Source organism: Onychostoma macrolepis, chromosome 02 (genome assembly GCF_012432095.1).
Source record: "Onychostoma macrolepis isolate SWU-2019 chromosome 02, ASM1243209v1, whole genome shotgun sequence".
Taxonomy (NCBI): domain Eukaryota; kingdom Metazoa; phylum Chordata; class Actinopteri; order Cypriniformes; family Cyprinidae; genus Onychostoma; species Onychostoma macrolepis.
In genome coordinates, this window is record NC_081156.1 from 27,150,347 (window position 1) to 27,163,199 (window position 12,853).

At 36.5% G+C, this 12,853-nt stretch overlaps 1 protein-coding gene across 2 annotated transcripts in view; it reads right to left on the reverse strand.

Moving 5' to 3' along the window:
- The window catches only part of myo10 (myosin X), a 41,079-nt gene that overhangs the window by 27,295 nt on the left and 931 nt on the right, over nt 1-12,853 (reverse strand). For both annotated transcript variants that reach the window (XM_058794124.1, XM_058794117.1), the window contains exons 2-3: nt 5,377-5,475; nt 3,981-4,139 (exon numbers count right to left, since the gene is read on the reverse strand). In XM_058794124.1, coding sequence (XP_058650107.1) covers nt 3,981-4,139; nt 5,377-5,475 — 258 coding nt within the window. The remainder of the gene's footprint in view (nt 1-3,980; nt 4,140-5,376; nt 5,476-12,853) is intronic.

The following is a 12,853-nucleotide window of genomic DNA, read 5'->3' on the forward strand; positions in this document are numbered from 1 at the left end:
AAAAATACACCACGGAGCAAAGAGGAAACTGACTACACAACAACAGACAAGACAGAGCAGGTTACTTCTGGTAAGAAACAAGGTCTCAGCTTCCAATTTTGTAATTTTTTTTATTCAAACAATAAATACCATTTTGTGGCTCTTTGATGTGTCGTGACAGATCACTGTATTACCTCAGTTCAAGCAGCACGAATATTCCACAATATTCCATGAAAAATCATAATTGTGCCATGATTTGGTGTCCGAGTGACTGAGTTTTTAAACTTTTAGCTTAAATGTGTGCTATCAATAAATAGTGCTCATAACTATAAAGATATTATTCTTACATGAAACAGAGTAGACACACGGGACCCGGAAACAGTATTCGTTATGGTGAGCCTTATCAAGCAGATAGCCACAGACTTCCTGAACGAGGCTCAGACAATGATTTACAGACAATGACTTAATTTAGGAAAGCACACTACTCATGCTATTTCAGCCATATAAAGATATGGCAGAAATAGTAAGAGTAAGCTAGTATTGGATTCAGCCAATCAAAGTGTGACACACTGCCCCAGTAAAACCCCCCAGATGCCCCTGCGAGGGTTTAATCTCCATAAGTGCTACCTCAGAAATGCAATGAAGGTATACAGCAGCCATGTCCTTCTCATAACCTCCCCTGGGTGTGTCTACAAATCTGTGTAACAGCACTCTGAGGGGTGAACGTCATCTGTATCGCTCTGTTGTTGTTGGGTTCGGTCCAGTGGTGCTACTAATATCTTCATAGTTAAGAATTCATAATGCAGACTACAGTCACAGTAAGTTAAAAGATGCACTTTTTTAGAAAGCACATTTTATATGCTGTTCCACATGCACAGACAGAAGCAGACATGAGATTGCTGTCTAGAGAGACAGCTGAGAGTGACAGCTATGCATAGTGATGCATAATAAACTCAGACACATTACACACACACACCCTCTCAATGTTAAACTGAGTGTGTAGAGTGAGAGTTGAAACATGATCCGGCCCAACTGAAGCAGAACTATTTCCTGCTACACACTCACACTACAGCGAATGAGAGAGGCTGCAAACGAAATAGAGAGAGCAATACTATGAAAAAGAGGTAAACCTCACATGCAAAAGACATTTTCTGGATCACCAGCCCCCTTGTGTGTGTATGTGTGTGTTTGATGTGGGAAGCTGGCCTAGTATTTTCTGTCCAAATGCAAGGCAAAAAAAAAACAGTCCACAGCTGTTTATAATCAGAGAAGGAGAGAGAGAGAGAAACGTCTTTGTGTTTTAAATGCTGTGGAATCGGATCTCAGCTAGACACACACATTCCACAAGACGACCCACACACACACACACACACTCACTCACTTACTCACTCAACCAGATGCATTTATTTTCATCACAACTTGTGTTTTTAATGGCATTGAGGATTACTGTTTATTTGTACTAAGTCTAATCACCTCAGCCTTGGTATTAAGTAAATAAAACTTTTTAATATATACATTTAAGTTGAAGAAGAAACAGGCAGACATTACACAGACCACCAAAAACTAACCACACACACCACACACAAATAACACCCTAATTCGTTCTGATTGCTCCCATATGTCACCAATTAGCCAATCAGTTTAGCAGATCTGTGGCGGCTGCTCTAATTAGCCAATGAATTCATTAGATTCGCAAATGTGGATTTACAATTGTGGTTTTATGTGATTTTCAATAAGAACATTTTAAAGATGAAGTGTGTCATTTGTGGCACCAAAAGGAAGTTGGAAGATTTACATGTACAAAAAAAACTTTATCAAAAATACCAGACAATGAAGAAAAATGTATTCATATGTGATTTTGGTTTTTATCTGGTTTTGGCATCAAAACATAAACCAATAAGACCACACACAACAAGCTGTCAAAATGTTGGACAAATTTAAACGTGAAATTTTGAAAAGTTTATGATATTCAACTGATAAAGTTTTCTTAAAAAAAAATAAAAAACACATACCATATAATATAAATACAAACATGACAGTGTATTTTATAATACGAATAATAAAATTTATGTCTGATTTTTAAACTAGCCCTAACCCTAAAACACACCTTTTTGGCTTTAGAGATTCAAATTAAAGCATCATTTAGTTGTTTTTGCCCTTTTCTCAACCCATAATGTGTGGGAAAAGGTTTCGGTCATGTCGAAACAGGAGGTGTGTATTTTCTCATGACAAGTGAGTAACTCTGACGTTACTGTGATAACCATCGCATACCTGCAGACCACACCCACTCTCATAGGTGACTGGTTATCTCACACTCAAACCAATCCAATCACATGGCATGTGATTACGTGACAGACAGACAGGCAGAGAGAAAGTGTGTGTGTGTGTGTGTGTGCGTGTGTGAGAGAGAGAAAGGCGAGTCGCCTCCTGGAATGACTGTTGTATTACTTTATAATACTCAATGATTGAGCAAAAGAGGCTAATACTTTATCTGTACATGGAGATGCTAGGGTTTTTTATTATTATCATCATTATTAGTAGTAGTAGGTTGTGTGAAAAATGAAAAATACCAGTTATTGACTGTACCTTATTTTCAACATGTTTGAAAAATAAAATATCTTTACAAATCATTGACAAGATATATTAAAGGTATAGTTCACCCAAAAATGAAAATTACCCTATGATTTACTCAACTATCCCTTTAACATACAGTGTGTCATAACTTCATTCTGTAAAATCGGTGTATTGAAAATGTTTGAAATATCAAAGAACAGTTGAAATGAAAATTCTCGCATTATTTACTCATCCTAATGTCGTTTTAAACCCAAATGTTTTTTTTTTCTTCTTCTGTGGAACATAAAAGATACATTTTGGAAAATCCTGGCATTACCACTATTTTGAAAATAATGAAAGTAAATGAGGGCTTGGGCTGTCAAGTGCTACAATGACAAATAAGAACCATAAAAGTATTATAAAAATAGTCTTGTGTGCTATAAAGTCGTATGAAGTCATACGATACCGCTGTGTGGGGAACAGACTGAAAGTCATTTTTCACTGAAAGTCCTGACATCCGCTCTAGCTCTTCTTGGCACATTCATGAGAGAACCAGTCATGTTCGATTTGTGAAAAAATCATTCTTTTGAATCAGATGTTTTCAATGAATCCTTGATCTAGTTCTGCAAAAATTTTACAGTACTTTTATGGAGCATTTGCGTCCTTTTTGAAACATGACTGCCCCAGACCTTATTCACTTTCATTATATTGAAAAGAGCGATCAGGATATTCAATATTCAGGATATTTATTCATTTTTTAAGAAAGTCAAACAGATTTTAAATGATGAGAAAATGATGACAATTTTTTGGGTGAACTATCCCTTTAAATACAACTACAGAGCAGTGTAAACACATGTTAACCAGACAATTTTTTAATCCTAAATGCACACACAAATAATCACTATGTATTAATTGGAATTGATGCAGATGCAAAAATAGTTTATAAAGAAAAAGGAAATAAAGACTTCAGAGTGGTGATGTTGTTCTGAGTCAGCAGTAGCATGTTAACTCTGTTCCTTAGAGTCAGTCTGGAAATCTGGAACTGGACTAACTGCTTTTGGCACAGATCACATCCCGACAGTGCACACACATACACAAACACACACCTAACACAGCTGAACCAGCCCCAAAGAAGAACACAGTACACTGTTGTGAGGAAAGGCTCAAAGAGGCAGTATAAAGAAAGAGCGAAAGGGAGAGAGACATGCAATTAAGCAAATATATTTTACTTTGACACATTAAAGAACAGAAAGCCATCCAGCCACCTGCACAACAACACTGTAACCCTGACAACTGCGTCTTTCACCACAGCTGAAACATTCACACACTCGTACACACACACACACACACACACACACACAAACTCATTTGTAAAAATGCACGCTTAATGAATAACAAACAATGCTATATTGAGTGTGTGTGGGTGATTTTGCTGTGTGTTTGCTCACATATATGCTCTTCTGTGTGTAGCGGAGCTGCAGGTTGTGTAGAATGGCCCCGTCGTGTAGGTCCTGTAGGGTTGCCATGTCTTTGACCCCATTGATACTGCTGCTGTGCATTGGGTAAACCCTCTGCCTGCTCACAGCATTCTGTTTGTAAGTGTACACCTGAACAAAACACACATTTGCAACACATATTAACAGTGTGTTTATCTTTTGTTCTCAGTATTTGTTTTCAATTGTGTAATGATCACAAGAGAAACAAAATAGAGAACAATATATAAAGAAAGTAAAACAAAAATTTAAAAAGTTACCACTCTAAAATCTGATTGGATGACCCACATTTAAAGGCAGTGTAAAATAGTTGATATATGCATTGCATACATCCATGATGGCACATCAAATGAATTCTATATTAATGCACATTAATGCAAAGTTGTTCGGCACAATTTTTTGTAGGACCTCTAAAACTATAATGTTCTGTTATCCCAGGCAACCAATTTAATACATAGCTGTACTAGTTTCAAGACTCTCATATCATACCTTCTCTTTTTCAAATTCCCTGCTGAAAAAAACCCCCGACTTAAACCAGCCTAAAATGGTTTATTGGTCTCAGCTGGTCACCTAGCCTGCTCAGGCTGGTCTGTTTGCTGGTTTTAGACTCTTTTCAACAGGTCAGACCTGGAAAACCAGCTTAGCAACGAGCTAAACCAGCTGAGCACCAGTTTGTTCAGACTGGGAGATTATTTAAATCAGTTAAGACCGGCAAACCATCTCAGACTGGTTTAAGTAGGTTTTTCAGCAGTATATTTAATATTTAATGTGCATTTATTTTATTTATTTGGTCATTTATTTGTTTCTTTTCCTGATAATGTCCAGGTGACTGAACATTATCACAAAGTTATTGATAATAATATATGGTTATTAATGCTTTTTTAAATTAAAACAACACAACTAAACACTGAAATGCACAGACTAATCAGAAGGTGTTTATTGCTTTAATAAACTATACAGATCCTAATCTCAGTTTGGAGGTAACAGGCGGTCTGCTGATTGTACTGTAAACCAGAAACAGAAGCCTGAGCAAGTTGCATGTGTTTGAATATACATGTGAGAAGATGAGAAACAGACTCAAGAAACACATTAAAACACAAACACACAGTGCTCAGTTGAGAAACAGGCTTAACTGAGTTTCTGGTCATCTCTGTGTACCTTGTGCGTGCCTGACTCCATGACGACAAGCAGGCTGCTGGTCTCTCCCAAACAGGCGGGTACACAGAGAAGTGTGTGTTTGTGTAAAATGAGAGCACGACACCTGTTCAACAGTGCGTTTTGATCTGAGGTGCACAGAGCAGATGTTAAGCCACTGTTCCTGTGTAATGCATACACCGCCACCCCCACTTACCTGTCCATAGTCGGTGTTAAAGACCACCACTCCACCAGAGCACGAGTCCACAGTACTGGGGACATAATGATCCTCCACCCAGAGCCACACACGACAACCCTGTCAAACACACAAATGCTGGTTAGCAACATACTGAACAATAGCAGAAAAACAAATAACTGTTTGCAAAGCCACACGTTAGATGTAATTGTGGATTTTGAAATTAAATTACAAACTGTGTTTGAGAACATCCTGTGGTACAGAAAAATCACTAACAATTAGCAGCAACAATAAAAGACCAACAACTGTTGTGTTAAAATTATGTGGTATTTGTAATTCTAGCTCTTGACATCTTAGTATTTGTAATTCTAGATTGTAATCTCATATGTGTCTCTTAGAGTTTCAGAATACATCTAATCTCAATAAAGTCTGAAACTGTGCTCTTGTTTGCTTAGGTACCAAAGTTTGCAATCAAATTTCAGAGATTTCAATATAAAGTCATATTTCTCATCAATTCTTCCATGGCCAAATGATCTGAGCTATGCTATCTACATGAATTTTGCAGCTTTAAACTTTTTACTCTGTCTCACATTTTAGAACAACTGTCTATTTCTCTTAAGGAAGACAAAGCTGAAATTTAAATGATGGTAAGAACGTCTTTAAGTCTCCTAAAAATGAAAGATCAACCTTGAGCAATATCTTTTTCTAGAACGCTCTCCTCATTATATCAAAAAAGGTATAATTACCAATGACTGTACCTCATTAGAGCAAATTCCTCCCTCTCTCTCAGATGCCACACACACACACACTCACACACACTATAAGTGTACGTGCTGATGGAAGAAACACATGGTGATCTGAACAGGCATGACTGGCTGTGAGGCCCCACTGAAGCAGACACAGTTGAACTTTAACCCCATTCCCCACTTACATGCACACACACATATACTATCGGCACTGCATCAAACACTGCAGCATTGTGTTCAGTCCATTGCCACACTGCATTTTGGGTATTGTAGTATACTAGTTCAAATGTACTAAATGTAGAATTTGCCATTCATTTTTCCACATGGAAAACATGTAGACCAAGACTATAAATCAAATACAACATGAACACAACAAAGTGATTATGTTCGACCACAGTAGACCACAGACTGTGGGATTTGAAGACTCACTGAAAGCCTTGTGAATCACTCTTAAGAACAGTATTCAATTCAATTCATTGATAACCTGTCATCCTCTCTCATCAACCACTTATTAATGCAGTGGCATAAACGCAACAGTCCTTTATAGCTTAGAAGAATGGAAACACACACACACACACACACACACACACACAAACACAGAACTGCTGAATGATCAAACTTAACTGCAACAGAACAGCTGTGCAGCTGGACACACACAGATGAACACTTTCTCCTAACCTAGCATAATATGCAGAAACAACTACAAGTAGCTAAACCATTCTTAGATTGATTTAACTGGAAAGGGTGTCAAAACAATACTGTTTGTTTGAGCAACACTGACTAATAGCATGAGTTTGGGACTATCTTGTTTTTTAAATTCTTCTTTTTTATCGCCTTCAATTCACATATTATTTGACATACAGCGCTTGGCAAGATGTGGAATTATTTCAATGCAACACTGGAAATAAAATCTGCATTTTTTAACTGATAAAATTAATCAACAGATTAAGCAGTTAAATTAGTAGTTAGCTGCAGCCCAAGTGTAAAGATTATTCTAATAAAAATAATAAAAAATCCACAGTTTACTCAGACCTAAAAGGCCACAGTAACCACAGAAAAACTTTGCTTTGGGAAGACAAAGACAAAAGTCTGTAGAGGAAATGGACAATTCAAGTAATTTTCTCTCTGATTACTGTCACATGCACATCTTCATGGTTTCTAACTTTCTAACAGCCTAAGCACATATGCAGACCTTCTGCTAACCTGCCACTGGTTTGCTAATGTAAGTAGCTGTAAAAAGCAAATAGACACAAACTGAGAAAGACAACAGAAAAATAGAGCAAGAAAGATTGGGAGATGATTTTATCAATGGGACCATTGTATTACACATTGTGTTCATATAAAAGGAATCTGACTTTTAAAGATGACTGATTGTTTCTGGTAAGCAGCATGCCACTGCTTGCAGTTGCAATACAGATAATTTCGCATTAAATGTTTTGCGTATTACCAGTCAGTGTTTACTCTCTAAAAAGAAATCAACTCTGTACTGAATTGACTCCAGATTCAAATGAATTTAAAACCTCAAAACTCAGAGTCAGCCCCATCAAGTCAGCGCATCTCTAACCCACACAAACAGGAAGCTGTTTTCCTCCCTAAACCAAGTTTATCTCAGGAATTCTGGGCTTCTAATCCAATTCACCATCTCTGCAGTAAACCAGGATGCACTGTGATACCGTTTCCCAACATTTGACTGTGTTAATGTGTGTGTTGCATCTCTCTAAATAACATTAAGAAATTAATGTTAAGAAACTTTTGAATTGTTCATTTTTTTTTAGTATGTGTGAATTTACTTGAAGGACGAAAATGCCCCTCTAGAAGTTTGCTAAATCTTACAAAACCTCACTTTGGGGACATCCAGGAATCCGTCTGGTGGTTGAGGCATTGAACTTGTGTGTGTGTGTGTGTTTCCTTGACAGAAGCATATTTCGAGTTAAGCAGCTTTGACCGTGTCTCATGTTTATCTGCAAACATTATAAGATTACACCACTCAACAAGTTTATGACCGCAACACACACATGCTCACACATTAGTTTAAAAATACTCTAAACATATTTAATTCATAATTATCTCTCTCTAGTCAAAACTATTGCTTAGATGTTCACACTGATTTCCAACTGTACCTTTTGAAATGACACAAAAACCTTAATGTGTTTACAAGCAGTTTAAAAGTTTAATTTCAGCAAAAGCATGTAAACGCTTTAGTCCAACTGAAAACTGGCCAATCCAGTTTTTGCAAAGTTAGACCAAAACAAAAATTAAACAATCCTTAAAATATTTCAATACTCATTGTGTTATCTGACTACACAAAAAAAACAGACTGCAGCTTGCTAAAGAGAAAAGAAGATAAAGTGTGAGAGAGAAAAAAGAAGGAAAGAAAGTCTATGTACATATTCAAAAGCTTGGGATCAGTAAGATTTTTTTACGTTTCATGTAAGGCTGCATTTATTTTAATCAAAAAAGTTAAAACAGTAATATTGTGAAATATTACAATTTAAAATAAATGTTTTATATTTTAATATATTTTTTTTTTTAAATTTTCCTCGCAAAGCTGAATTTTCAGAAGCAATCACATCACTTCTGTGTCACAAGATCCTTCAGAAATCATTCTAATATGCCGATAAATAAATAAGATTTATTATTATCAATGCTGAAAACAGTTGTGCTGCTTAATTTGTTTGTCCAAACTGAGATTTTTTTCCAAGATTCTTTGATGAGTAGAAAGTCTTTATGGTCACTTTTGATAAATTTAATGCATTCTTGCTGTAAAAAAGTATTACTTTCTTCCAAAAAACATTCTGACCCCAAACATTTTGAATGGTACTGTACATGTCTGCCAGGTTTTCTGGCCAATATTCACTTCCTGTGCTAAAACAGATGGCTCAAGGGAATCACAGATTTAAACAGGTAGCAAGAATCCAACTAAAACATCACATGCACAAAACTGATGCACAAAGGCTCCCAAATCAAACATCACTGACTCCTTCTAATTTTGTTTCATGTTCAGATGAAAGAAAAACCTCACTTTGAAGTTAAAAAGTGCACTGTGAGCATGCATGTCTGAGTGTGTCCTTGTATTGTGTATCTAAACTCTTAAAATAATATCAGAGTTTTGGAGGGCGGTCAGGCTGGGCGGAGTAAAGGATGAAACAGACCAGAGTTACTCTGTAATCTCACTGCTGCTTACCGAGCATGTTTAGAGCTTACCACACACACACACACACACACACACACACTTCTCCGTTGCTCTTTCTCTGTCCCCCTTTCTTTCTCTCATTTGGCTGCAGGAAGTGAGGGATCAGATATCGTGTGGGTCAACAGGAAGGCCGGCCAGTGATGAAGGGCATTCCTGCATACTTCGAACCCAAAGACCCAAACAGCTCTCTTACATGCTGGGCTTGGTGTTCAGACTCAGTCCGGTCTCCTAAACTTACAACCAAACTTATTTCACCAAGCAACCCCCCTAAAACACACTCACATATACACTCCATTGCCGCCTGACCTACTTTTCCAAAGCGCTCTCATTTTTTCTCTCTCTGTCCTACAGTGAAAAATGTGTGTTTATACTTCATGACGAGAGTGAATGAGGGAGAGAGAGCTGTATAAACTCAGAACCAAGACAAAGACCGTTTTCGTGCATGTATGTGTGTGTATATGGACGTACTTTGCACCTGGTCCCAGTTTAGAAGTCTCATAGATTGCAATTGTTATGAATCATAAAAGGAAGTCCTCTTGTTTTCTTCCTCTTTGTCTGGTAATTATAATGCTTTAGTAATTCGGGAACAAACAGACTAATTAAGCATTTAGGTTTTGCATGTTAATTGACATGACTCAAGATCAAATGAATAGTTTGCCTAAAAAGAAAATTCTTTCATCATGTACTCATCCTCATTCTAACTTGCATGACTATTTCTTCCATGGACCACAAAAGGGGACATTTTGAAGAGTGACCTGGTCAATGCTTTTCAAGCAGTTACGATAAATGGGGAACTGAAGTTTTCAAGATTCAAAACGTGACAGTCCATTTGTCTTGTCGAGAGGATGTGCATTATATTTTAAACCTCGATTATCGAGTTCAACTCACACACTCACCATCAGCAACTCAAAAAAAGCTCACTGGAGAAGATTATCAGTAAAAAAAACTATTTCATTTTTGTCTATTTCTCATCAAAAAGCTATTGTATGACTTTGGAAGACTTGGAATATCACACGAGTCATACTGAGCAATTTAATTGGCACTTTTGCTTTCTTTTTGAATCTTGAAAGTTTGGTCCCCATTCATTCAGGACCTAATTTGAAAATGTACCTTTTGTGTTTCAAGGAACAAAGACAGTAATAGAGGTTGGAAACCGAAGGGTGAGAAAATGATTTTCATTTTTTGGTGAATAACATAAACATGGAACACACAAACAGTTTAAGAACAAACAAACCAATCCCAAGTCCACTAACGGATTTCTCTTTCAGCATTTCTCTTTATCAGCGAGGGGTTTCCCTGTTCTGAGTTTCTTGTTAAAGGCAGCTTTGAATCTCTGCACTGTGTAATCATTAAGCTACTCACAAGATTTAATGTGTGTGTGTGTGTGTAACAAGAAGGATTACCTGCCACCAAGCAGATGAAGAAACCCGGGGGGTGGATACATGACCGAATGTGTGTGAGGTTTACTTTAAGACATAATTGTACCCAGAAGTTACTTAAACGTGACAAAACCTCCCTTTGGGGGTGTCAGTGAGCATCCTCAAAAAAGAAAAAGATGAATACATTTAATTAAAAAATACATACAACAATATATATCATATTTTTATTTTTAATAATTAAAATATTCTTTAAAACAGTAGACGTCTATGGTACTTCCTATGTAAATATGTGTATAGTCTCATGGCTATTGTACTCCAGGTGCTAAATAAGCTCCACCCCTTTGTGTGTTTTATTATGGTGTCCAGTTTGATTTCAGCAAAGCAAAACCTCTGTGTGTCTGCTTAAATATTAACAACAATTTACCAGGAAAAACGCTGACAGAGTTATAATCTAATTCTTAGTGCATGAGACCTCACGATTGCACCCAAAACATCTCTGATCCTCTACAGGACTTTTGTTTCAGGAAAAAAGAATATTGTTTGTTTTCCCAGAATGACACTCCTCTGCACTAAAACACAACTGTCAAACAGTACCTGCGACTCTGATTGGCCAGTTCACAGGAAAATAAAAAGCTTTATACCTTTGAATAAGCTCCGCCTATAGCGACTGCAGGGAGGCAATAGCCTCAGCGACACTGCTGTGCAAACACATCCACACACAAACACACCTAAACCAAAACAGACATGCAGGCCTGTGACCATAACTGCAAACACAAATGTGTGCGTGTGCGTTCATGCTAAGCCAAAAACGCTGGAGAAAATGTCATATTTGTATGTAGACTCTCTCTCTGTGAGGTTAGACATGCAGAAGAGCAGTGTGTGAGACAGGAATCACACTGTCTCTCCCTTTCTAGGGTCAGTCATGTAGAAGAGCCGTGCGTGAGACAGGCATTCACGAGCTCAGCTCTTCCCCACATTCCGCACGCATGTTTCGGCTGAATCTGTTTCCGCACACACAACTCTCTCTTTTTAAAGACTGCTCCTTTTGTCCAGAACCGATTCGCAGGCTAGATATGCAGCAGCCGGGGGATATTTGACACTATTGTGTAAAGTTGGTGCAGTTAGAGCCCACTGCTTTTTGTGCTTCCCTCTCTAACTATCTGAAACTTTAATATAAATTCTGTTTCTGAGCCGGTACAGGTGAGTATGTTTTATTAAGATGATTTATTTCATTAGGGCACGCCTTCAGGTGAAAAGCGCAATCCTGAGGACTAATGATCCACCTCAAGCCAACATTAGAAACCTTCACTTGTGACTCATGTGGCGCTGGCTCAAGGGAGCGGTTCGTGCTACTGATCATCATCTCGCACTCATTTCACAATAAAATCACAAGGGATGAATAATACGATTCTCATTTCCATCAACATCAGACTTGACAAGCATTACACAAAATCACCTTTTGGCAACACTCTCATGGATTTGCTTTATTTTATTTTCATATAATTAATTTCCTTTTAAAAATGTTAATGTACATATTTAAAATAACAAAAATAATACTATTGTTTTATTGAACGTCACAGCTAATAAAACTTTTACTAACCGTAAAAATATAAATATTATTTTAAAAATGACAATTTAAAAGCTTCAAATGTAATTTTAAAATTAATTTCAAACATATATTTAAACATTCAAAAACTCAATGTCTATTTATTTCTTCATGTAATTTACACCACTATCATAACATTTAAAAAATACATATTATCTTATTACAGTACTAATTACTCTCTCTAAAAGCACTGCATTACTTATTGCTAATTAATTTTTAAATCCCATATCACCATCAAACAACTGAACAATACAAGAATAGACATGAAACTGTTCTATTTTTTCTTATAAAATAAATAATATAAAATTGCACAAATTATTTGTAAACTGACCAAAAGTATTAAAAACTAAAACATTAAATTTAAAATGTAAAAACATAAATTTTAACATTAGTTGTTACATTTTGATGTTAAATGCACTACTGTTTTATATAGAATTGTTCTACAGTCTATACAGCATCAGAAATAACTAATTAGATTACAGAAAATTTAAAAGTAATTTCTTACTTTACTTTTCAGGGAAAAGTAATTAAATTACAGTAATTAATTTGTATAAGTAATAAGTCATGTATTACA